We start from the raw sequence: 25,098 nt of genomic DNA, 5'->3' as shown, positions 1-25,098 counted from the left end.
AAGCCAGAATGACGACAGAGACGAACTTCTAATGAGCCTGACCTAGAATTTACCACCATCCAGAAGGCAGTAATGGCATTTCTGGTATAAAGTCTTTAAGCTTACCCAGTTAATAGCTAACGGTTTGCCTCTGGTTAAAGTTAACACTTTGTTTCCTTGTAACAGAGAAAAAACTGAAAGAAAACAGGGGAACAAAGAAAAAAAAACGAGAGAAAAGTTCACACAAAAGTAGTTTCGAACAATGTGAAAAGTTTCCTTTCAACACTGCGATACAAATTAAATGAAAAGTGAACATGGCGACAGGCAAGTGAAACAATCGCACCATAGCCGGAATAGGCAACAAGTTGGCCCGCATCTCCTCCACTTATGATACAGTGGGATTAAAGAGTTTAACTTGGTGCTAAGCTCTCAACTCTTGATTCAAAACGACAGCCACAAAATTCTCTATGATTGAGAACTATCTAAGCTAGTTTATCTTCTCTAATAAACAACTATAAATCGGATTACTGGAATTAAACTTTAATATTTCCCCTCTTAAGTTGTATACAGACTATTTTCGAAATCTATATCCTTAACGTTGAGGTGAGTAGCTTATAAATCGTGGTTCTAGCAGCCTTAAAATCCAATTCCATTATTCTGCAGCAGCTTCGGATTATCCCCTATAAAAGTCAATTAGAAATGCTTTAAGAACATCATTTTGAGCTTTAATTTTTCCAAAATAATCTTTTATGTAATTTTCCCGATTCCTGCCCACTGTCCATTGTGATTGTGTTGTGAAACTCATTTAACCACAGGCAGCTGCTTGAAATTTTCGCCCAGGTCTCTGTCTCTGTCTCTGCCCCATCACCCCAAAGTTGGTTGACTTGGGTGGGGTTTTTGGGCCCAACAGCAAAACGCAGCAAACTGTCATCACAGCAAACGGCTGCTGCTCCTCCAACCTCCAGCTCATCCTCCTCCGGGGTCCAAGCAGTATGCTCAGAATATCCGGACACAAACAAACCAACAACAAAAACAGCAGCAAGGGAAAAAAGATGCCACCAACATGCTGGCCAACAGTTTGTAGCTCATCCACTGTTTGGGGGTCCAGGTCTTGCTTCCGCTTCTTGTCCTCCTCCCCCAGTTCTCCTTTTGGTATCTCTGCATTTAGCGCTTTTCCAGATACCCCGCAGCAAGCGAAGCCAAAGCAACAATTTATGCTTGTTATTTTACTTTGTAAAGCAATTTATATCTCATTTTTTTGTTGTTGTTACCTCTCCCTCCCACACTCCCCCTCGAAGTAGTAGCTGTTTAACTGACACGGAAATGCGTGAGGGGAAGGGGAAACGAACCTATAACTATGCTTGCAAAATTTATGTACATCAAGTGTTACAAGGTCTTTTGCTTCTTATCTATCGGGGTGTGTGTGTTAGAATGGCTCTTTGTCTCAACTTGACGCCTGTAAATGTGCTACGGGTCAAGCTAAAAAGGCCAACACTTAAAACCACCCACCAGTAACACATACCCTCCCCCCCCCCCCCCCCCCCTTACCCCTCGTAAAAGCACTTTGCCACCGTTCTTTTCCCATACATTGTTTTACAATCTCTCTATATGCAGGTCTCTAATCCTGTTAGTTGCGCTTTTTCGCTTCCTTTGTTAAAAGGACTCCCATGGCGATGACCTCCTACTCCCCGCACTCCATTCCACCGCCATCACTCTGCCTTTATTATATTGTGTGAGTGTGTGTGTGTGTGTGTGGTGCGTATTTTATGCTATTAATTTCATTGTTGCCTTTGCTCCCTTTACTACACAATTTCCCACATCAGCACTAAGCCAATAATATGTTGGTTGGCCCCACTAATTTTTGTTTTTATTTTAGTTCCTACTGTCGAAATGGCTCTAAGCCAGACCATGACACAACAGGAAAACACATTATTTAAATTTTTCACCGACAGCTAAAAATGTATCTCAAATTGAATATGATGAACATTTTCTGGCTGAATTAAATTTCTATTAACACCTAACAACTTTTGGAATAAATTATAGACCGACTATGCAAATATATAAAACGTACTTTTGAGTTGTAAATTATGTACTCCTCTTTTCTGCTTTATCTATATGTAATTTCCAACTAGTTTAAGGCTGCTCAGTTAAAAATTTTGAAACAATACAAGGTTGGAAACATTTTCTCATATATTTTTACTTTTCACTGAACTATTAAACGTTAATTTCAATAGTTGGATATGAAAAAACATGAAGTGTTATGCTTAGATTTTTGGTTAATTAATGATAGAATTTTATGAAAAAGAACTTAGTGCCAAGATGAAATTCTGAATGCAAAAAAAACTTATATTAACCTGATTGACTATTATCATTATGTGTCTTTTAAAATTCAATACCAAATTCAATCCAATCCAAACCAATCTAAAAGCCAAACAAAGCGTTTGATTGAACAGAACAACAAAAGACTTAAGTTCTTGAGACAAATAATATAGACATCCGAACCTGCCAGTTACTTGTTTCCACTTATATAAAATAACCTATTGGGTCGCCTGAAATATACTTTTTCTACCCAAATGCAATTAAAGCTCTTTATGACTTCCCAACATAGAATTTTAGCTGCCACCCCGAAACTTGTGCTACTAGAAAAACATTCGATTTCATTCATTTCAACTTATCTTAAGTATAGAAAATGTAAAGTTTCAAGGATACATATCAGACATTGTTGTCCAATTGCCCTCGAATTTTCGAAACTATATAATTTATATTTATTGATTTGAAAGTACAAAATAAAAGGAACCGATTGCATGTTTGCCATCTGTTCACAAATCTATGGAAGCATTAACTAGTCGCACGCAATACACAAAAACACTAAAAAGAAATTTGCGCCCTTTTAAAAAGGGGGGCGTGGCAAACAAGCTGCCGCCAAACCACTTAACCAGCAGTCACATTGAATTTAAAGTATATAAAACCATTGTTCGTTTGTTTTTCGTACCTCATTTGCAGATCTTTTTCTTTGTAATAAGAAGCCAAAAGAAAAGTTAGAGAAATGGATTCCGCCGCCGCAGCAGCTGCCAAACGTGTACAAATCGAAAAGGCTCACAATTTTATGCGTCAATATCGTGATCCAGAATCACGTGAGCTCAAGAAGCTATCGGCCAATCAGTTTATGGATGTTTGGGCACATTACGACAAAGATGGTAAGAGAGCCACAGAAGGAGAAAGAAAGAGAGAGAGAGAGAGGAAGGAAGAAAAAGGGTTGACTTCAATTTTCCATTTATTTTGTGTTTTCTTAGGCAATGGCTACATTGAGGGCACCGAATTGGATGGCTTTCTGAGGGAATTTGTGGCCAGTGCCAATGCCACTGACATCAGTCCAGAGGTAAGTCACATTTGATTGATATCCATTTGATATGCATTGGGACTTCTCTTTCCATTCGACTGACAAAAGGCGGTGACCGACACCATGCTGGAGGAGTTGAAATCTTGCTTCATGGAGGCCTACGATGATAATCAAGATGGCAAAATTGACATTAGAGAGGTAAGAAGGCCAACAAAATGTTCAATAGCTTAGCCAAACGATTTCCCATGACTCATAAAGACATTGAGTTATTTATAAGTCACACTCACAATCGAAAGTCATGAACTATAAGTCATGGGATTAGTGGGTGTAGTTAGTTATTGCTTAATTAGTCATAGTTATCTTGTCACACATGTCGTATGATTAATGTTATTGATTATGTTTCCCAACCATTCGAGTTGTAGTTACGCCCACGCCTTCCTTCCAATTGTGGCCACATGTCGTATGCGTAATGCCTTTTCATTTCTCTTTAGTTTGCTTGGGGAAAACGCAATGTCTTTCGCCCATTTCAAATTGCTTTTTAAATGTCTCACGACCCTGAGACCAATCTCCAATAATTTATTTGACATTTTCCACCCCCTCGAAAAGAAAAATGAAAAAGCAATATAATGAAAAACACAAAAAAAGTTTGTAGCAAGTGGCAAAAAGTTTTTTTCTCTTTCTTTTTCTTGAAATGAGTTTTTAATTGAAGACGTTGCCAGACCTTTTGTGTGTGTGTGTGTGTGTGTGCGCGCGATTGAGTGGAAAGTACATAGAGGCCAAGAAAATAATAAAGTATACTTAAAAGCAAAGTTTATACAAAACAGTTATGATAAATGAGCAAGGAATGAGAAGAAAAAAAACGAAAGAAAAATGTAACCGAGTAGAGAAGTGAAAAAAGTTCAAGTCTTTATCACATTCATCACTCAATTGTCGAGGTAGAACACAACCTCTGACAACTATGACACATTGTCATCTGATGGATTAGCTATCGAAATGGCCCTCAAAAAGTTTCACTCAAAACCTAATTAACCAAAAATGTTTGAACAAGACTTATGTGTAAAATAATGACAGTGGAAAGTTTTTAATGAGATTAAAAAAAAACCCCATAAAGCAGCCAATAGTTGATTAAAAGTTAAAATTCCTAAATTGCAAAAGGGGAGCAAGAGGATCAAGAGGAAACTCAGAATTCAAAGTTTTCTGTGGTGCAACAAGAAACTCTTTTTTGCATCTTAAATTGCAAAAGGCGTAATGCTTCCCTCTCTTTCTCCCACTGTAGTTGTAGTTATTAAAAACTTTTTTCCTTCCTTGCCTGCTTCTCGCTCCCATAAAGTTCAACTTAATCCAATTTAAACTGAGTATAACCCAAAACACAATTCTACAATGCGACAGAAAAATAAATATATTTCTTTCGCCTCTTTTTATTTATTTTTGCTTACACTTTACTTTTACTTTACAGCTCGCTCAACTTTTGCCCATGGAGGAGAATTTCCTTTTGCTTTTCCGCTTCGATAACCCCTTGGAATCAAGCGTTGAATTCATGAAGGTAAAGAGAAGAAAAATGACCAAAAATACAATCGGAAAAAAGGTCCAGCATGTGTCCCCTTAATTAATTTTCTAAACACTCTTCCCCTCGCACTTGACTTGACTCGACCTGTGACTTTGACCCCTGACGCCTCTTTTGATTTTGTTTCCATTAGATTTGGCGTGAATACGATACTGATAACTCTGGTTACATTGAAGCGGATGAGCTCAAGAATTTCTTGCGCGACTTGCTCAAAGAGGCCAAAAAGATCAATGACGTGTCTGAGGATAAGCTCATTGAATACACCGATACAATGGTAAGTTACTAAAGGCAATTCCATTTAATTTTCTAAATGGATCAACTGAGTGCCCAAAATTAACAAAATATTAAAATAAACAGTCAGCTTATATCTATTCTCTTTAAGTGAAATTTTTGTTGATTAAACTTAAATGTAAATAGAACAATGTTTCCCTAACATTTATCTTGGTCTCAAACTTCAAATGATTGATATTAAGTACATTTTCAATGTAAAATTTCTGCGTACTTAAACAGTTTTTAGGAAAAATGTTATACACAAATTTTTTGGCTTAAAACTAAAGCCAAAACATTCAAAAATGTCAACCTTTCTCTTTGTTTTGTTGACCGTTATTAAATTGCTGAAATTGGTTGCATTTATTTATGGCTAAAATATATTGAGATAACATTTAAACTTTTTTATATCTTAGCTGAATATATAAAACTATTTTATGCTACATTTTTTTTATCTATAAATCATTTTAATTAACATTTTTTTAAAATTGGGAAACCATTATTAAAACCATTTCATTTAACATTAATCAACAAATTTTAAAGTTGTTTCTCGTATTTTAGTCAAACAATTTTATTTTTAATATAGATGGTTAGTTTTTTTTGTTTTGTTTTGTTTAGTTTTATTTAAATGCATTTATGACTTGATATATTATATGGAAATTCCATGAAATATCATTAATTTCCGTTGTAGTCTTGGTATTTAAGCTTTTTTTTATCTAATTGAGAACAAGTTTGGCAATTTGGCAGTTAGCTGTCATCCAACGAGAAAAAAAGAGAAAAGTTGGTTTAATGTGAAATCCATCCATCCAGTCTTGGATGGAATCCACTTTTATTTCCTGGACCTTGAAAATTCTCGTATTGTTTAAAAAACTAGATTTTTTAATGATGATGACAATATTGAATTCCTTACACGAAATATAAAATGCAACCCTGAACTACCTGTAATCTATTGCCTTTTTGACATGTTCTTGAATGTCACTGTAATCAGTTGCAGTTGAGTTGCAGCTTACACTACTTAATCACCATTAATGTCAGCTAGCTCGTTCTCGCTCTCGCCATCTCTGTCTCTGTCTTTCATCGTCAACACTCACATTATGCGCTTAACAGTGATCCGACACACAGTTTTGCAATTAATTTATTTTTGCTTTTGTGTTCATGCCAAAAAGCCAAGAGAGAGAGATAGAGAGAAAGAGAATGAACAACTAGAAATTTATATGCAGGCCAAAAATGTTGTTAATTAAAAAACTTGATGGCAAACGGAAGCGCTCATGTGTGAGCTGGGCTGGGTTCATTACGCAGCAGAGTTCATTATGTCATCCTGCCCTCAAAAACCCAAACACGAACCCAAATGCCACCCATGTATTCCGCCCATCGCTCTCAGGCGACTCATTAGTGGTTTTTAATAATAATCAGTGCATACTTTTGGGGGTTCCAAGCATTACAATAAATTATGATAAAATAAAAAACAAACACACACCCATCGAGAAGAGAAACTTCTTTTGCTTTGTCTGGCGACTCATTTGCAAGTCAAATGCGGGTCGGAGACAAGAAATAAACTTTCTAAAGTGCCTGCAGCTAAAAGTTTCTTTGTTTATTGTTTGATAGCACTAAAATCTTGATATTAAAGCGGCAAATTCTTAAATTAAGCACGCACCAAACAAAACTGTAATACATTTTCATTTAACATATATGTATGAGTATCTACATAAAACATACGTGTGGTAATTCCTTCTTTTTTTTTTTTTGTTTTTGCTCATTAATTAAGCAGTAATTGATGTATAAATATTTCATTGATATGTTTTCTGTTTCAGCTACAAGTATTCGATGCCAACAAAGATGGCCGCTTGCAGCTCTCAGAAATGGCCAAGTAAGTAATCAATTTTATACATATCTACTACATGTATATACACACACATATGTATGTATATGTATCTACTCCAGTCTGGCCCCTTCAATCAATGTCGTCTTTAAATGCCTAAATTATTCATTACAGATTACTTCCGGTTAAAGAGAATTTCCTTTGCCGTCAGGTATTCAAGGTAAGTGGGGGTAAAACAAAAGAAAAATAAAAGTATCGTTACCCATTCGATACGATACGATTTGATTCGATCAACCATAATTCGTTTACAACTCGGTTCATGATAGTGCGTGTAAGCTAAGATGGAACTATCGTAACTATCTACACATTGGCGGTCATATACTCCACAGACATAAAGGCTTTAAACCGAAAAACAAAAAAGAAACACTTAGACACACACAAAATAACTAGCACTTAGGTCTTAGTTTTTCTTTTTTTAGTTCTGAACTTAGTACAGATTTACTAAACATAAAATTAGCTTTTGCATTTCTCTTTAAAGCAAGATAATTTTTTTTAACACAAATACAAGAACAATACTTTTACTTTTTTAATTTACAATTATTTTCTTTGATTTTGCTTTTATTTTTTGTCTGTGCTTGAGACTCTAAAAGAGGATCTAGAGATATGGAAGATGAGAAATTGTCTCCCTAAAGTATGCAATTGACGAGACATTCTACTTCAACAGCTTATTGCATACTTTAGCGAGCGAATTCCCACTAATTTACATCCCTAGCTCCCAGCAGTTTTCGAAGTAGGGTCTAAAAGCATTTCACAGATTTGGGTTAAAGATAAAAAGGTTTTGTCCTGATTTAGGTTGCGAAAATAAATCTATTTAGATACAAAATAAAATTTCGTTCGTGACCCACTCGATCGACATAAATTTGTTGCTTTACCAAGCAAAAATTTCTTTGCGATTGTTTTTGGAATATGATATAATCAGAAACAGTTTCCAATTGCAAAGCCATAAAACCCGCAACGGAATCTTCTTACCTTGAAATTCAAGCTGCGTCACAACAAATACAAATGAAGCCATGCCAAGAATAGCTTTTGTCTTGTATACGAAAAAAAAAATAAGAAAAAGAAAAACCACGACGAAATATTGTCTACAATCGTAAAATAAAAAGCAGCCAAGCGCGGAAGGAACCAATAGGTCGGAAGTGGGAGTGGGAGGGCAGCTGAATTGCCAAGCTCAACAGAAATGATGGCAACACGGCGTATGCGTGACGCCAAACACCTGTATAACACTGGAATGCTCCATAGAAAGCCATAAAAAGCGTGGGCCGACCAAATCAATTTCACTTGAACACAATTCCTCGCTACCTCTCCTACATTTACTAAACACCGCCGGCCTCTTCTCCGTTTCCCACCCCACTACTCTTACTCATCTCTCCTTCAAATTGACGACGTAGACGCTTCCGTTTTTACCTTTTTCCATACGTCAGACGATTTAATGCCACTCGAATTGGATAATAAAAAAAAAAACAACAAACCAAAAAAAAAAGCAAACGAAATGCCTAAACGAAAACAAAATGGCTAAAACATTTGAATGGAAATTTTCACCTACGTACAAACAGACGAAAATTTCTACATATACATACAAATGTACATGAGGATGGCCCCTTTTTTTGCCAATTAGGCGACATTTTGTGGTATAATTAGCAAACAGGTGTTGCCTTCTAGTCAAATCAGCGAAAGAAAAACTTTATCCAACCATTTTGTCTCCAGAGAAAGGGAGAGAAAGAGGCGGGCCGACAAAACTTCACTGAGTAATTGCCTTTTGGAGATTCAGAAAATACACAAGGCGAATTTATTTTGATATTTTATATTAAACAAAATACGAAAAAACAGACACACAGACAGACAAATCCCAAGCTGACAAAAATTAATGTGCCAATTGGGGTTAAATGGAGCTCGGAGCTTGTATGAGGGACCCACTCAGAATGGCTGGTTGGCTGGCATTCCATTCAACACAAAACACACGGGCACGTAATTTGGCCTGCCCAACAAAAGCAAACCAACAAAAAAAAAAGACAAACCAAAAAGAAAAATATTCAACTTGAACCAAGTTTTGGGCCAAAAGTTTGTGTCCTAGTCATATTGCCGCAAGGGCCTCTTTCTTTCCCTCGTTCTTTCTTTTCGTTTATTTCTGAAGCTTTTAGCATGCTCAGCAGGATTTTTGGCTAGCAATTGGCATGAGCAATGAGCAAAACCATCGAGTTGGATATTTTCTATTGAAGACTCATTCCCTAAATTGTATGTCAGATGAAACGACGAAAAAAATTAATATAAAATTTGCTTCTTTTTTGTTATTTTATTTTACTATGAAAAAACTTATCAAAAGAAAGAATAGAAATCGAATAAGTATTCAAAGATTTTGTTTACAAAAGTTTTCATTTGACAAATTCTAAAAGTTATTTGGAAAACTAGTCGATTTAAAATAGATTTCCATTGTAAAGACATAAAGTTACATAAAGTTACAGAAAATGGCTACAATTGAACTAGGCGCTTTTTTACTCCAGAATTTCCTTTTTAAAGCTATAATCAGATAATTAGAGGAAAACGCTAAAAAATAGCGTGAATCAGCAAATTTGAGCCCCTTTTCAACTATAAAAGAATCGCTTTCTTTCTATTTCTTTCCCTTTAAGTTGTCTAAATAAACAATGCAATATTGAGCAAATTGTAATATGATTTTATTAGAAACAATTTGTAAAGGATTTTCTTTGTTCGGAGCTCTCTTTTTTGTGCTGAAATAGCTTTATTTTAAAAAGAAGAAAAAACCAAATTTTTAAGTTTTTTTTCAGGAAAAATCCACTAATAACTGGAATTCTTATTCCTAAATTTTTAAATTTAACAGAATTTGTCTTTAATTTAATTAAATTTTCTGTGATACTTCGTTCCGTTTCGGCAGCATTTCATTTAAATAGTATTATGTACGCCTGAGTGCCCCTGGTAACGAAATATATTTCGTTTGCCAAAAAAGGAAAAAAACGAGGAAAAGCAAACTCTTTTCTTTTTGGTCTTTGTCTAACAAAAGACCAACCTCAATTTGGTTCTTGTCGTTCACGTTCTCGTACTCCTTGTTGTTGCTAGACTTGTGTATGTACATACACTGAGTTTGTTGTTCTTGGTAATCAAGTGGCTTCCACATTAGAACACAAAATTCAACATAGGAAAGGAAAGGCAGGCAAGAGAAACCGTTCCGAAATGCCAGTTGCAAGTGCTTATTGTTATTTGCTGTAAATGTACGTGCCACAGTCGCATTGACGCTGCTTATTGACAGCATTCACATGGGGCACATAGTGCGATGGGGTTTGGGTTGGGTTGTATATCTACAAATGGGGAAAGGTTGGGTGATGTTTGTGGTGGGCATGGCATGTTAGGTAAAGTCTTAGAACTTAAATTTTCCAATACTCCTGTCACAAAATGTTGTATCTACTTTCTTGCACTTTCTCCCCCGGTTTCCATTTGCCATTGAAACTGACTTGTGCAACATTGCGTATGAATAATTTCAATTGACGCTCTTGCCATATGATGTTAGCAACTAAATAGATGTTTATGCCACTTCACTTGCATACACTTGAAAAATAAATTAGTCTGATGGCCTAGATTTAAGCGAAAACCAAATGTTATTCCCTTGTCAATTATTAAAAATAGTTAACATCCAACATTCGAGGGATTAGCATGTCTCCGGCCATACAATTCCCATAGCCGCTTATATTTAAGGGGTCAACGATTTTTTTTATTATCTTCATAATTTCATAGTTTTTTGTTTTTGTCATAAACTGTCGCATTAGCCAGAAGTGGAGCCCACTCTAGGGACCACCCTTTAAATGATTGGTTAGAATAATTCTTTTATTCTGGGAAACCCATTATTCAAACCAACTAAGTTGCTCACATAGTTCATATTGATTTTAATGTATCTTTAATTTCAAATCAGATGTTTGGAATCATAACAAGCCAAAACTAATCTCTTGTTACAGTTCAATAAAATATTTACGAACTTTTGTTTAAAATTAACAATATAATAAATATTGTAAAAATATCTTTGTTTTTTTTTTAATAAAATTGCAATTAAAGAATTGCCCAAATGTTTAATTTTCATAATTAATATTTCATTATAAGTGAATTCTAGTAAAAAAGCAACTGATTTTATAATTACCCGTAAAGTAGGCAACAATAAAAATATAAACTTGGGATTTTACTTAGTCAAACAAGCCAACAATTTTTTAACAATTTAGCTTCTTTAACCGCAATGAAATTGAAAAATGTTGATGCCATTTTATAAATAAAATACTAGAGCTCACTACTGCCTACCGACAGTTATTAAATAGCTAGTTAATACAAATGATTTTTTCTGCTAAAAGTTACTAACTTAATGCAATTCAAGAATACTGCTCTGCCTGCTTCGAGGGTGAATCTATTCTCAACACTAAACTGAGCCATTGGTTCCTTGAGTGACTCCCTTTTTAAGATTCAGAAAACTTTAGAGATTTATTGCTATTCTTTTAGTAAAATATCCCATTGAAATAGTTTGTTTTAAAATGTTCCCCCAACCTATAAGTTAAAAATTATTTAGATTGATGGATATTATAAGGCAAGCCACAATTGATGTGATACCATGTCTAGCACACACACATACACATTTCTTTTGTTCCTGTCTTTTGTGGTAAAAATGCCCCAACACACAATCCTAGCCCCCTCTCTCCTTCTGACTGGTATTAATGGCTGTCATCACAGCTGTATAACAATTGCGTTGCCATCTTTGGTTTCCACATCATTGTATCAACTAGATTTTTTATCTCACTGGGTAGATGTTTCGATTTGCATTTCTCTCATGCTTCTCTCCGTCTCGTTTTTGTGGTCTAAAGTCAAACAATGGCTTAGAAATGGCAATTGTCAGAGACTCGAGACGAGTGTGCGTCTGTGTGTGTGTGTGTGTGTGTGTGCAGTGTGGCGTATGAGCAATGTGCAGAAATGCATTCAAGTCGTTGGCAACGGCACGTAGCTATTGCCATTGCCTTTGTGACATTTTATTTGGCTTTTATTGACACATGTGAAGTCGCTACGCCCCGTCAAGCCCACATAGTAGTAGTTATAGTTGTGGATGTAATGTAAGTTGGCATTTACAATGTCAGGATTTAATCTCATATTCCCATGTAACCGAGGCACAACAAGGTTGCCCATTATATCACTTATTCCAATTCAGTGAAATACAATTATGATATCGCATCATTATTAAATATATACGCATATATGTATATGTACTCTCTGAATGGTAATAAAGTGTGCAGGACTAAAGGGATGCCATCTCATCTCATCTCATCCACACCTGACCGGAACTTTGTTGCCAGTATTCGTGCTTACTTATTAGTGGCCGCAAGTATGCCATAAAAACAGAAAAGAAAGAGCGAGAAAAAACACTGAGAGAAAAGGCGCAAGCTTAAGTGGCCATAAAATTGGCATTTCCAGCACATTTAGCTTGGAGGTGCATATTATGTACCTCTAACATTTTGTAAGCAATAAAATGCATCAACTTTTATACTTTTGCTGCTGCTTCAGTTTTCCCCTTTTTATGTACCTACATTATTATAACCACAAAATGGTGACAGGCTGAGAGTGAGTTATGTATGTGAAAGGACTCGCCTTCTGCTGCAGGTATGAGCTATGAGCAATTGCTCATTTGGCCAAAAACTTGGCCTCAAAAGTTTAGTCAAACACTGGACTACATGCAAAAGCATTTCCCTCTTGAAAGTCTAGACCCAGTTTCCCGAATTCAATTTGTTCTTGGTCTAGTGTCTGAACAAGACTTTCATTTGCAGCTGCTGCTTCCGCAGAGCGTTTGGTTTGGTTTGGTTTTTTTTTTGTGCCTTTTGCGGCGGGGGGTTGTTTGGCTTTTGGCCAGAATGGCAAAAACCTTTATGCTAATGCACATCACGTATACGCCGCATGCACCGCAATGGCCAGTGACATAATGTGCAGCAGCAGTAAATGTCGCAGGACAACGGACAGAGCGAGAGAGAAAGAGTGAAAGAGGAGACGTCGTTACTACTACTCGTAGCATATGATAATGGCCCACGGCTGACTAAACATTGTACGGCTTTCATTTTTTTTTTCTGCCTCTTTAATTTTGTTGCGCAACAACTGTCAAAAGAGAACGAGAGAAAGTGAGAGAGGGCGAAATTTGTGTCGGTCGAGGCTAGGTGAGACCTTCTTTTCCTTTTTTGCGGATATCAACGGATATTTCACTTAACTTTCAACCCCACAGACAGCAAAAAGGTGTTGCATTTAGGTGATGCTTCTCCATTTCACTGCAAGCAAGTTAAGTGAAAACGTGTTCGAGTTTCTGGCACAGACAATTTTGCGCTTTTTAGTTGTATTTATATATATATATTTTTTACCATTTTTTCTTCTTTTCACCTTTCAAACACTTGCACCACGCTAGGTGATAGAAAATACAATTCAATTTCAATTTAACTAGATTTCATTTAGCGTGAGCAACTAAAAATTAATTGCAGCTATAAATCTTCTGTTTTTATGCACACACACACACATACACTCTGTCACTAACACACACACAAACCAGTATTGGTCATGCATAATGGTTAGCTTATGTTTTACTAGACGTATACTTAATATAACATTGAACAAATTTTTAAGTTTGCTGCATTTTAGCTGGAACTCTTAGCTTACTAATCAATCAAAAGCCAAAACAACTAAAACCTAGACTAAACATTTAACTAACTACTAAACTAATATTTCTATTTACATTTTTAAATAAAACAAACTGGCAAAATTTTAAATAATTCCTCATATCATGATTTATATGGTGAACCATTTATTCTTAAAAGATTTGGTATAGAATTTTTTATTTTGTTGCTCCAAATCCTTTTATACTTTTTGATCTTATTATTATCATTAAGAAGAATTAACTTATATTAATTAAATTGATTGTTTTGGGGTACTTTTTTGATTATTATCAAACCTTTTTAAGATATTTTTAAAATTTACATGCTTTTCCTTAATACCATTTTTAATTTCGATTTATAAGATTTCTCTTGCGTTCTTGACTAACTTGTAAATCGAGAATTTTATATTTTAAATCTACTTACTTAAAATTTAAACACGCTGCAAATATTTAAACTATTTCCATCACAAAACTCGGAAAATGAATCTGATTTCCATTTAAAGTTTTGTCAGTTTGTTTAAAATCAACCAAATAGAAATTTTTAATTATAAAAAATCAATTTTATGTTCAATTTAAAACTTTTTTAACTTTCTGATTTACTTTATCTCCTCTCCTCCCACCTTTGCCTAACCTGCGAAACCTTGCTCTTTATCTCTCTCTCTCTCTCTCTCCCACTATTGCAACTTTATGCCTTAACAACTTTAACTTGTCCATAACATATAAAAAAACAAAAACTAAAAATCTACATCTTATATACTTAACTTACTTACATATATTTTCTATATAATCTCTAACAACATAAAAAACCAAACACTTGTACCTACATTTTTGTTTCATATCAACAACAAAAACAACAACAACAATATGAACAAATCAATATAATAATAACAACTATCTACAACCTACAACAATAACAACAACTAAAATATATATTTAACTAAAATCTACTATGCACGTGATGTAAACTTTTTGGCTGCCACAAAACTTTTCTTACTTAAAAAAACAAAAAAAATGCTATTAAAACTAAAAAACCAACTTTAAAACAATTCAACAATCAAATTGACCAATAAAATAAAAATATTTTGGTCATTGCTGTAAATAAAATCGACCTGCAAATCAATTGCACTGGCTACAATAAAAAAAAAACAACCGACTACAACAACTCTTTGTTATAACAATGCAAAATACACAACAACAACAACAACAACAAAAAATAAAACATTTGCCAAATTAAACACAATCAAAAAATAAAAAAAAAGGAGGGCATTGATGTAAGTATTTATTTTTCAAACAAACAACCAAAATGTCCCAACAAAACATCAGTAAAAACAACAACAAGAACAACAGAAACAACAAAAGAAATAAAAAGAGAAAAAAAGAGTGAATGAAAATATAACAGGGAAAAACACTTTTCCGCATTTTCCACATTTATGTACAAACAACTCCCTGACCAGCATTCAATTAAATTGCTTGACTTTGTTTCAATTGTTTTCCCAATTTTTTTGTTTTTTTTTTTGTTTGTTTTCTCTATTTGTTCATTTAAATGTGACGATGAAAATTTGTGTTAACGGTTTTCCCTTTTATATTTGCTGGCCAAAAATCGTAATAGAAAATACTTAACCATAAATACACAAGAACCTATTGATTTTCATTTGGCTTGAGGTTTTCTTTTTCAATGAAAATGCTTTGAATACCATTTGAATAACAACTTGTGTTTGGATAGCTTTTCCAATTGCATGTTTTTTTTTTTTGGTTTTTTCTTTTCTTTTATTATAGAATGAATGTTTGATGATGCTTGGCTTAACAATTTTGATCCGTCTATATTTATTTTTACCATAAAAAACAGTTTACACAAAGATTCAATCAAGGAAAAGCTAAGAATTTATATATAGAAATATTTTAGTTTGGGTGAAAGAAACAATTTTATGTTGCTTATTGCTTGTTGCTTGTTTAAGCTAAATTGAAATTGTTTAACAAAACTTGCAAATTGAGTACGGAAATCGATGATAAATTCCATTTCAGGCACCTGCCTACTTAAAATGTTTACTCTACTGCAAGTTTACTTTAGGTTAGCTAAATACCTGATATAAATGTTTTTGCTTCCATTTTAGACCAACTTGTAAGAAGTTTGATTTTGTTCATAACAATTCTTAGTTAAACATTTCATTGCCTTCTGAAAGTGCAAATCAAACAATCGTTAGATTCGTTTTGAAATTATTCTATCGGATCATACTCTATTATATATTTTCTCTACCATTTGTGGAACCAGAGCAACTAAGACTTATTTATCTATATCTAAGCTAAACACAAATGCTGTATATAAGTAATTGACAGATTGAAAGATATATGAAGGCATTAGCAGACAGCTTAACCACTAAAATTTGATTAGCAACACAAAAGTACTTACTAATTGTTGCCTTTCGTTAGTGAAACCAACTCAAAGGACCTTCAAGTCCTTGCTGTTTTGCTTAATACAATCTCTTCTTATTGGACAATGTCATGGGAAATTATTGGCATTTTGCAAATAGTTTATTCCCCAGCTCCATTATGATGGAATGCAATTTGTAAACTACAAGTTTCTAATCCATAATCCGCTTTCATCTAATTTCATACCTACCTAAAGCATTTCACTTTGGCCATCCTGAATTAGACATTTGCTTAATCAACACATCGATGGCCGTCTGGCCGGCTTTTGGTCTGTCTAGCCAACTGAATTCAAGGCAAAGTTCCATCATAAATGACAACTATGTATGTGTGTGTGTGTCCTCATAATTAGACATTTGTGGGCGTTTGTAGGCTCCACTTTGGCCCATTTCATGTACGATAAGTGCATGTACGTGAGCAGCTTTAGACTAAGTGATGAGGTCCAGAAATTATACGTCGATGTGTTCCTCAGGATGCCCTTAGGGTTCGCCCCGCTGTCGCCCATAACAAAAACCTTTTGCATAATTTAGTCATTGAGGTGATGGTAGTGGGTGATGGTGGGTGCTGCTTGTTGCTTGAGGTTTGGGGGATGGCTCGATGGTATGCGGGAATAATGGCCGCCTGTTTTTTGTTTGAAATGGCTTTCAAAAAGTGTTGAAGTATAAAATAATTACTTCATTTTATCATGGGGTGGCCAGAAACGTGCCCAAAGTCGACCCAAACGGAAACGGAAAAAAATGGTGGCTTAAGTGTGTGCAATTTGTCAAAATATATACAGCATACTTTGTGGCCTACATGTGTATGTGTTGGTATGAGTGCGTGTGTGGGCGTTAAATTCCATTCGTGTGAGATTTGCTGTAAATTTGATTAAAGCCTGAAAAGAAAAGGAGAAGATTTAATGGATTTCTAATCCGGCCACAAGAAAATCCTTTAAGACCACCGCAAAACGAAAATGCTACGCTTACGCAATAACATTTGTTAACCCGTAAGACACAACCCGTACCCGCCCCTTACCGAAAAGAATATGCTGCATGTCCTTGTGTGCATTACCGCAGGATTGCCAAGCAAGGCAAGAGAAAAGTCTGCTACGTAGCTAGAAATGCAATCAATAAATCTTCCCACGCTACGCTCAAAAGTATGCTACAATATATGTATTAACTAAGCATAGGGCAGACCTTCGTCTCTTCACCTTCGACTTGGTTCACCCTCACCTTCCAGTTTACCATATTTCAATTTAATGCATATTAATTACTCAAATATCAAGCTTTTAAGCCAAATTGAACGCATTTTCGTTTTCATTTTCAATTTATGTCTCGCTCCGTCTCTCTGTCTCTCTGTCTCTGCCCACATTAACATAACAAATGTTTTTGGCCATCCCAGGGGGAATTTCGCTGTTTGTTTTTTGCTTTTTGATTCTGTGTGGCTTTTTTTCTTTTTCTTCTCCTTCTCCTTGATGATTGTACACACAAATTGGTTGTAATGTTTATTGAGCCAATATGGCGTATGACATATATGAAAATGGAAATTGGTTTTGCTGTAGGCACAAACATAATGCCACAGGGATAAAAACTTGCTTCGCATAATAAAAAGACTTAAAACGAAGGAAAAAAAGTGAACCAAAAACAAACGAAACAAATATATACATATATGAAAAATCCTTAAACTGATTATGGGGAGACCAAAAGTCTCCTTCTACTACGATTATCATTTCCCCCCACTCTCTTTGCATGATGATGGCATGTGTTTGACAAACTCTGTAAATAACATGACATTAGTGAGTGCACACACACACACGTAAACACGTAGTCTAGAAAATACATTGACATCTACATACACACATATAAGTAATTGCAGATTACAAAATATACTTTACCTTATTATTATGTAAAGTGATCCACATGAAAATGAAATGTTCAAGTTTCAACTTTTTTGTACACAAAAATGCATAAGATAATAAAGACAAGAAAGTTGAAATTTAAACAAATCGCTGTAATAATTGTTTAATCCTTTGAGAGCATTTTTTGACGGTTAGGAAAATAAAAACAACTTTCCCTTTTTCTTCTCCTTAAAATGGAAGTCCTTTGCAGACAAACACCGTCTTTTAGTATTATTCTAATAAAAAAATCGGTTTAAGCCAAGATAAGATAATAAACTCAGCTCGATTCTGTGTACAAAAAGTTTACCCAACCCCAAAAAATTCTTTTAAAAGGAAAGAAAATTACAAAAATTCATTTTTTGACAAGTTTCTACAAAAAACTAAGTCATAAATTACAAATCAATCAATTTTTCTAAATATGTTTAACTGGGAAAAAGAAACATTCAACGAATCGTTTTATATATCGGAAACTTTTTGAGAATATTTTCAGAAACATTCCTTTTCTAAGGCAACCAAAGTTACCTTGTTTTGAAATTTGATTTTCCTAGATGCATATCTTGTATGATAGTCATAGATAGTTTTTTTCGTTTCACTTTACATGCCATTTAGCAATAATTGGAAAATTTTTCGAAAATACAAATTTTAATAGAATACTACTTTCTTAGATATGCAAGAATTATAAGAATCTTAAAAAGTGCTCTTGAGAACATGTTATATATATTGATATACCTATATATTGTTGGAGTTATTTAAATATATTTAAAATGTATCAATTCAATAAAATTTGTCTCATTTGCCTTTTCTTCTTACTCTTTATTTGCTCTTCATGTATATAGGGAGCCACCAAGTTGACCAAAGAGGATATAGAAAAGGTGTTCTCACTCTACGATCGTGTAAGTTTTGATATATAAATTAAAGATTTTCCTCTTTATTAATAACGTATTGATGATCCAAATAGGATAACAGCGGCACCATTGAGAATGAAGAACTCAAGGGCTTCCTCAAGGATCTCTTGGAATTGGTGAAGAAAGATGATTACGATGCCCAGGACTTGGCTGCATTCGAGGAGACAATTATGCGTGGTGTTGGCCATGATAAACATGGCAAAATCTCACGCAAAGAACTAACCATGATCCTATTGACTTTGGCCAAAATATCACCAGATGATGAGCAGTAAATGCTATTTTAATCTTGTTACTTGGCATAAATAGATATTTTTCTGATTACCAATTTGTGGTAAATGAAATGCAAAAAAAAGTCTTGGAGTATATGAAAATTGATTACTTTAAAAATGAAACAACAACAACAAAAAACATGAGGAAGCACAAGTTATTCTCATCTAAATGAATTGAAAAAGAAAATAAAACAAATACTACAAAATAAATGTTTCAAAAAAACAAATGTTTATGCATGTTAAGCTTTTGAAAGTCTATTTCCTAAATGACACACAAACAACACAAAATGAAACATAATCAAGCAAAATTAAATTTCGAATAAAAATATTATTGTGTGTGTACTTTGAAAAATAAAAGATAAGGATCTTATGATCTAAATTAAATATATATATATATATATTATATAAAAGATAACTTGAAACCAGCCATTTATTGAAGCAAAATAATAACAAAAAAGTTCAGTACATCGATTTTATTTAATACTAAATTTGTTTTTTAATTAAATTTTAGCTAAATGTAAGATCAAAAACCCCCAAACCAAAATGGCAAATGCAAATGCAAAAAAAAAAAGAAAGTTTATTTAAAATTACATATAATTATATATAAATTAATACATATGCATTATATGTAGCAAGAATTTTTAGATAATTGTTGTTAATAATTGTGCGTAAAACAAATAATTATATATACATAAACAAAACCAAAAAAAAATACAAAATCTACTTATATATTTTTGCTTAGTTTTCGTTTTTATTGAAAATTTACTTCAAAATATTTTTGGTGTAATGTATGTGTAATGAAAGAAACAAAAGTAAATTGTAGTATATAAGTTTTACTTTTATCAAACAATGGCCAAGAAAAACAGAAAAAAAAAACAAAAAGGAAATCCCTTGCAATCAAGAAAAACGATTTTTGCCACTCGAACACGATGCCAGATGACTGGGTGAAAAAATAAAAAAGAAAAACCGTCAGCATGCCCTCACAAAAGACATGAACATGGCCAGAAAATCAAATGGATGAAACGATGGAGGGAACTGAAATGCTATTACACTTATGCCAAATGCATGTAGTCGTGATTTAGAGTAGTCCTTCTTGTCGTTTGAGTGCCACTCTCAGCAGACATGTTCTGTTCGAAATCTATATCTATTTCCACCTGAGGTTCTCTGCCCGCCAGCACACATTTCCGTCTGGGCAAACGGTTAAGTTTTTTTGTAGCCTACTTGTAGGCGACAGGCCAAAAGTTGAAACAGTCACAAAACAGAACAAAAATGCTCCAATTTTTACTTTTTAAAACTTACTTACCTTAATTGGAAATGAAAAGCCATGAATTTTCTTTTTAACTCCTCAAGGTGCTATCTCTATTATAGATAATTATCACAGAATTTTCAAATATACTTTCAATCGATTCTGTCCAAGTTTTGATTTCAACATTTTACAACTAAGCTTTAAACACAAGATAATCTTACTTTGGATTTCCATTTTCGAAAGAAAATGAATTATCCTAAAATCTTACTTAAGCTCGAACAAGAACAACAAACAAACAACAGAAAATGCCAAGTAAAAAATATGGAATATATATATATATAACTAATCTATTCTACTTATGCTATATTTAAGATATTATTGTAACTACACAAATGAAGAAATCAGCTTGACTTTCTATATATACAAAAGAAAAAAAATAGAAAAATATTCTCTAAAACAAAACCATGCATATAACTATATATATATACTTATAAATATAAATAGATAAATCGATCGTATATGTCAAAAAAACAACAACAGCAACACACTCTATGGAATGAAAAATGTTTTAATAAACTAAACTACAAATACTATACGTCTAAACACAATGCAATTTTTCAATATTTCTCTAGGCTTAAGCGTTTCCTTTTCTTTTTGGCCAAACGTTTATTGAGTTTGTCCTGCAATTCCAAGAGATCATTCAGTTCTTTCAGATAACCATTGACACTCATCATTTTGGTATTCAAGTCGGTGGATAATAGGGTTTCACCCGTTTCTGATTTATCATTATCTTCTAGACTCACCATTTCATTAACATGATCCATGGTCTCTTTGATTTGCAAGCAGAAACTAGGACAAAGGAAAAGCATTTACATAAATCATGGGAAGATATAGACTGAGAAAAGTTTCCTTACCAGTTGGGATGCTGAAATTGATTAGTGATCACAAAATCTTTGCAAAAACAGTTATCCAAATGCCAAAACCTATTGAATATCTGCAAAGATTCTTCTTTTGGCCATGGCCATTCCTTGATTTCAGCCACTTGCAGCTTAGGCCAATCCAGAGTCTCTGTATAGCAATATCTCAGATCATATTCATAACGATGATCATTGTTCCGTGGCAAAAGAAAATTATTTTCACTATCGAAATGTTTCGCAAGGAAGGCAGTGGCTGGATTGGAATCAACCTTAATGCTGGGAGTAGGTAACATCGCATGAAATGAAAAACCCGAAGGATTTGCACTGAGCGTACGTGTAGAGCCATCTGCATAAGTGATGCGGGTTTGGCTAAAGGAATAGAGCAAGTTAAATTAGATCCTTGAAGTCCTAGTCACCAACTTACCATTTATTTATGTTGACAATCAATTTAGTTATGTGTCCAACGGAGGACATGTTGATTTATATTTTGAACAAAACAATTTAAACATTCACAAGACACACACACACTCACACACATACATAGATTAATATGAACTAAACGAAATATATATTTCCATCTAACAATAAGTGAAACAAAAATCAAAGATTACTTTAAATACAATTTAGATTCCCATTTTCTATTAACTCTCCACATCGAGTTTCTGCTGATAGGCCAATCTCTGCAAGATTGTGGGATGGGTGTGATGCCAACGAGCATAGCAATTATCATAGACGGGGAAACTGAGATGATCCGCATAGATTTTGATTAGAGCCTGCCTCAGTTGAATGGAATAACCCAAATGATGGGCAAAACGATCGGCTGTGTATTCGAAACGGCGCAGATTCCACAGCATTAGGAAATTGGCCAACGTTAGATACGGCGTTAGGGCGAAGCGCAGAACTATGATGAAGCCAACAATTATGGGACACACACCAGGATGAAAGCGTACGGCCTCGTAGAGTTGGGGACAATGGAAGAATAGACCAAATAGCAGCATTGTGAGAAAGAAATGAACTTTCATGATCACTGTGGCCTTGTAGAAATGTCCGTACTTCCAATGGCCCAGCTCATGGGCAACCACTCCGGCCACTTGCTGATTGGGTAAACCTCTGCCCAACTCGTATGGCTGCAGTTGGGAGGGTTCCAGACCCTTATTGTACAGCAACGTGTCAAAGATCACAATTCTCTTCAGGCAACAGCTGCCATAGAAATATGCGTTGCTATATTGCATCGTCTTGGTCCGTATGATGAAGACACGGTCCATGGGGAATCCCGTCATATCGCAAACCTTCTTGATATCCTGATACAGAGGACCTTGGGGCAATCTCTCTTGTCTACCAATGCAGGGAATACAGCAATAGGGCAGCAAAAAGACCAACATCAGAGTGCACAGAGCCCATATTAACCAGAACCAAAGGAAAAACCAATAGCCAACTAATGTCACAAAAAACACAACGCCCATGGTGAACGGAGCGAGGACCAGTTGACTCAAGAGAATCGCTATGATTGAAATGCAGAAATACAAATAGCAGGGAAACCTTCTTTGCGATCCATAACGCAGCTCCAGAATGCATTTATCATAGGCCAAAGTTGGCAGAAATCTCAGGCATATATAGATGGTCAAATAGAATACAAATATCGGCGAAATAAAGATCTCATTTTTCGTAAGATGTTTCAGAGTCTTCACAGCCAGACCCCAGAGGAAGGGATAGAAACCGAAGTAAAGCTCCACAGCACTCAAAATCATATCAATGACATGTTTCCATATAAAAAGTTCCGCCTTATGCAACTCATAGATTCGGGCACGATGATAAATCTCTGGAGGTATAACCATTCGCAGTTCTTCAGGTACCATTATAGCATTCAGACAAACCAGTTTCTACAGAGAGAGAGGGAGAGTTATTAGTTTTGAACAAGGATTTGTCCTTCTTTGACGCCATCTTTCACCTGTCTCATCGTTAGGATTATCTCCCACATGTGATCTACAACTAATATAGCTATTAAGAGCCATAGTAGGACTTCGGGGTCCACTTTTGGCCAATTGTCATAGAATGCCATCAAAATATATCATGTTTCCCTGGAAACAAAAATGTATATAAACAAATAAATAATTACTAAACTCAATTGAATTTAAAATATATGTAGAAACATTTGATATATTCGATATTCTCAAAGGGAGCTGAGTTTTTTTACTACGGCTATGAGTTGCAAGTGTCAAAAATTTCAATTTCGAAATGAAATGTCAACTAAAGCGTTCTCCTCTCTCTAGACTCTCCAACCGCTCCAAACGATCCAATATGGTGGGGTGTGTATGATTCCAGCAGGAGTAGCAGGGATCCGTGATGGGATATGTCAAATTGTCGGCATACAACTTGAGTAGAGCCTCCCGCAGATCCCGATCATAGCCCAGCTCATAGGCAAAGCTATCGGCCTGATACTCAAAATGCCGCGTATTGGTTAGTAAAACAAAGTTGGCCAAGGTCGTATATGGTGTCAAAACGAAACCAAACATGACCACAAACCCGACTATAATGGGTTGGACGCCCGGCTCAAAGCCCATTGCCTGATAGATGGGTCCATGGGAAAAGCACAGGGCGAATAGCAGAAACGTCAGCAGAATGTGAATTTTGAAGAGAATAATGGCTCGATAGAAATGTCCATGCATCCAGTGACCCAGCTCATGGGATACAACGGCAATCACTTGATTATCCCGCAGACCCTTGCCCACCTCATGGGGCAATAGATCGCTGGTATTCCTTTGTCCTCGATTCAGAAGCAGCGTATCAAATATCACTATCCTCTTGAGGCAACAACAGCCATAGAAGAAGGCATTGCTGCCCGTGTTGGGATCATTGACCTGTATAATGTGCACCTGCTCGATGGGAAAACCCACTGCCTCGGTCAGACGTTCCATTTCCGTGCGCAAAGCTGATTCCTCCAAGGGCACACGATGTCCTATGCACGGATCAATCAAGAATGGAACAATCAGTATAAGAATAATTGTGAAGACTATGGACAGGAGGTACATGCCCAATAGGGCATAGTTTCCAAAGGCAATGAAGCTATACACAATGGCGAGCACCAAAACGATCATGACCATTAGCCATAGAATTATTTCAATCACCTCCTTAAGGATACGTTTCCCCAGCGGGGGATAATATTTCGTTTGGACACTGGGTATACAATATGTCTCATATAGATGTCCCGGCAAAGCCTTAATTGTCATATATGTGCTTAGGAATAGGATAAACAAAATGCTAACCACTGTCTCGTGCTCCATCCAAGGGGCTACGGCGCATTTCGTGGCCAAGTTCCATAGCCAGCCATAGAAACCGAAATATAACTCAATTACGCCAATTGTGATCACAAAAACCAAAGTATTCACCACGGTAAACCAACTTTTATGCAGTTTATATTTGCGCATCCTTTCAAACAGTTCCTGCGGCAGGTAAGGACTTATCACCTCGGGCACTTCCACCACCCGATATACCATTCGTATCTAAGGAGCAAAAACATACACATTTCAAAGTTAGTCAAATTTTTGGTTCGGTACGATTTTGGGGGGGAACATTTCACCTCACGTAGCAGCAGATAGAGACTCCAGAGATTGTCTACAATTAGAATGGTTATAATTATATGGAGCAAATGATCGGGATCGTTCCAGAAGTTTGCAGACATTTTAGCTGCCCCACAATTGGAAATTTGACATTTTATGCTTTTATGTAAGCATATTTCGGAATTTTGAATAGAATTGATTTATAATTATA

The 25,098-nt window shown here is 35.1% G+C and overlaps 4 protein-coding genes across 5 annotated transcripts; 1 reads left to right on the top strand and 3 right to left on the bottom strand.

Annotated features, from left to right (window-relative positions):
• Nucleotides 1-2,982: 2,982 nt before the first annotated feature.
• On the top strand, nucleotides 2,983-19,483 carry LOC6639669 (calbindin-32). 2 transcript variants are annotated; one of them, XM_023181859.2, is made up of 10 exons: nucleotides 2,983-3,176; nucleotides 3,273-3,358; nucleotides 3,428-3,517; nucleotides 4,776-4,862; nucleotides 5,017-5,157; nucleotides 6,962-7,017; nucleotides 7,144-7,189; nucleotides 14,953-14,964; nucleotides 18,830-18,886; nucleotides 18,952-19,483. In XM_023181859.2, the coding sequence occupies exons 1-10, from the start codon at nucleotides 3,026-3,028 to the stop codon at nucleotides 19,168-19,170; spliced, it is 945 nt and encodes a 314-aa protein (XP_023037627.1). In that variant the 5' UTR covers nucleotides 2,983-3,025; the 3' UTR covers nucleotides 19,171-19,483. The 2 variants fall into 2 exon arrangements, with proteins under 2 accessions (XP_023037627.1, XP_002062666.1); XM_002062630.4 differs by lacking the exon at nucleotides 14,953-14,964.
• Nucleotides 19,484-20,961: 1,478 nt separating this feature from the next.
• LOC111519816 lies at nucleotides 20,962-21,853 on the bottom strand. Its single transcript, XM_023181882.2, has 3 exons — nucleotides 21,755-21,853; nucleotides 21,328-21,699; nucleotides 20,962-21,262 (listed from the first exon to the last, which is right to left on the bottom strand). The coding sequence occupies exons 1-3, from the start codon at nucleotides 21,802-21,804 to the stop codon at nucleotides 21,031-21,033; spliced, it is 654 nt and encodes a 217-aa protein (XP_023037650.1). The 5' UTR covers nucleotides 21,805-21,853; the 3' UTR covers nucleotides 20,962-21,030.
• Nucleotides 21,854-21,894: 41 nt separating this feature from the next.
• On the bottom strand, nucleotides 21,895-23,457 carry LOC6639697 (CAAX prenyl protease 1 homolog). Its single transcript, XM_023181884.2, has 2 exons — nucleotides 23,279-23,457; nucleotides 21,895-23,210 (listed from the first exon to the last, which is right to left on the bottom strand). Exons 1-2 carry the CDS (start codon nucleotides 23,387-23,389, stop codon nucleotides 21,972-21,974), a joined length of 1,350 nt encoding a protein of 449 aa, XP_023037652.1. The 5' UTR covers nucleotides 23,390-23,457; the 3' UTR covers nucleotides 21,895-21,971.
• On the bottom strand, nucleotides 23,456-25,041 carry LOC6639698 (CAAX prenyl protease 1 homolog). Its single transcript, XM_002062633.3, has 2 exons — nucleotides 24,908-25,041; nucleotides 23,456-24,830 (listed from the first exon to the last, which is right to left on the bottom strand). The coding sequence occupies exons 1-2, from the start codon at nucleotides 25,007-25,009 to the stop codon at nucleotides 23,574-23,576; spliced, it is 1,359 nt and encodes a 452-aa protein (XP_002062669.1). The 5' UTR covers nucleotides 25,010-25,041; the 3' UTR covers nucleotides 23,456-23,573.
• Between the last annotated feature and the right edge of the window lie 57 nt (nucleotides 25,042-25,098).

This window comes from Drosophila willistoni, assembly GCF_018902025.1.
Source record: "Drosophila willistoni isolate 14030-0811.24 chromosome 2L unlocalized genomic scaffold, UCI_dwil_1.1 Seg196, whole genome shotgun sequence".
Classification (NCBI taxonomy): domain Eukaryota; kingdom Metazoa; phylum Arthropoda; class Insecta; order Diptera; family Drosophilidae; genus Drosophila; species Drosophila willistoni.
This window is presented reverse-complemented; position numbering and strand designations above follow the sequence as displayed.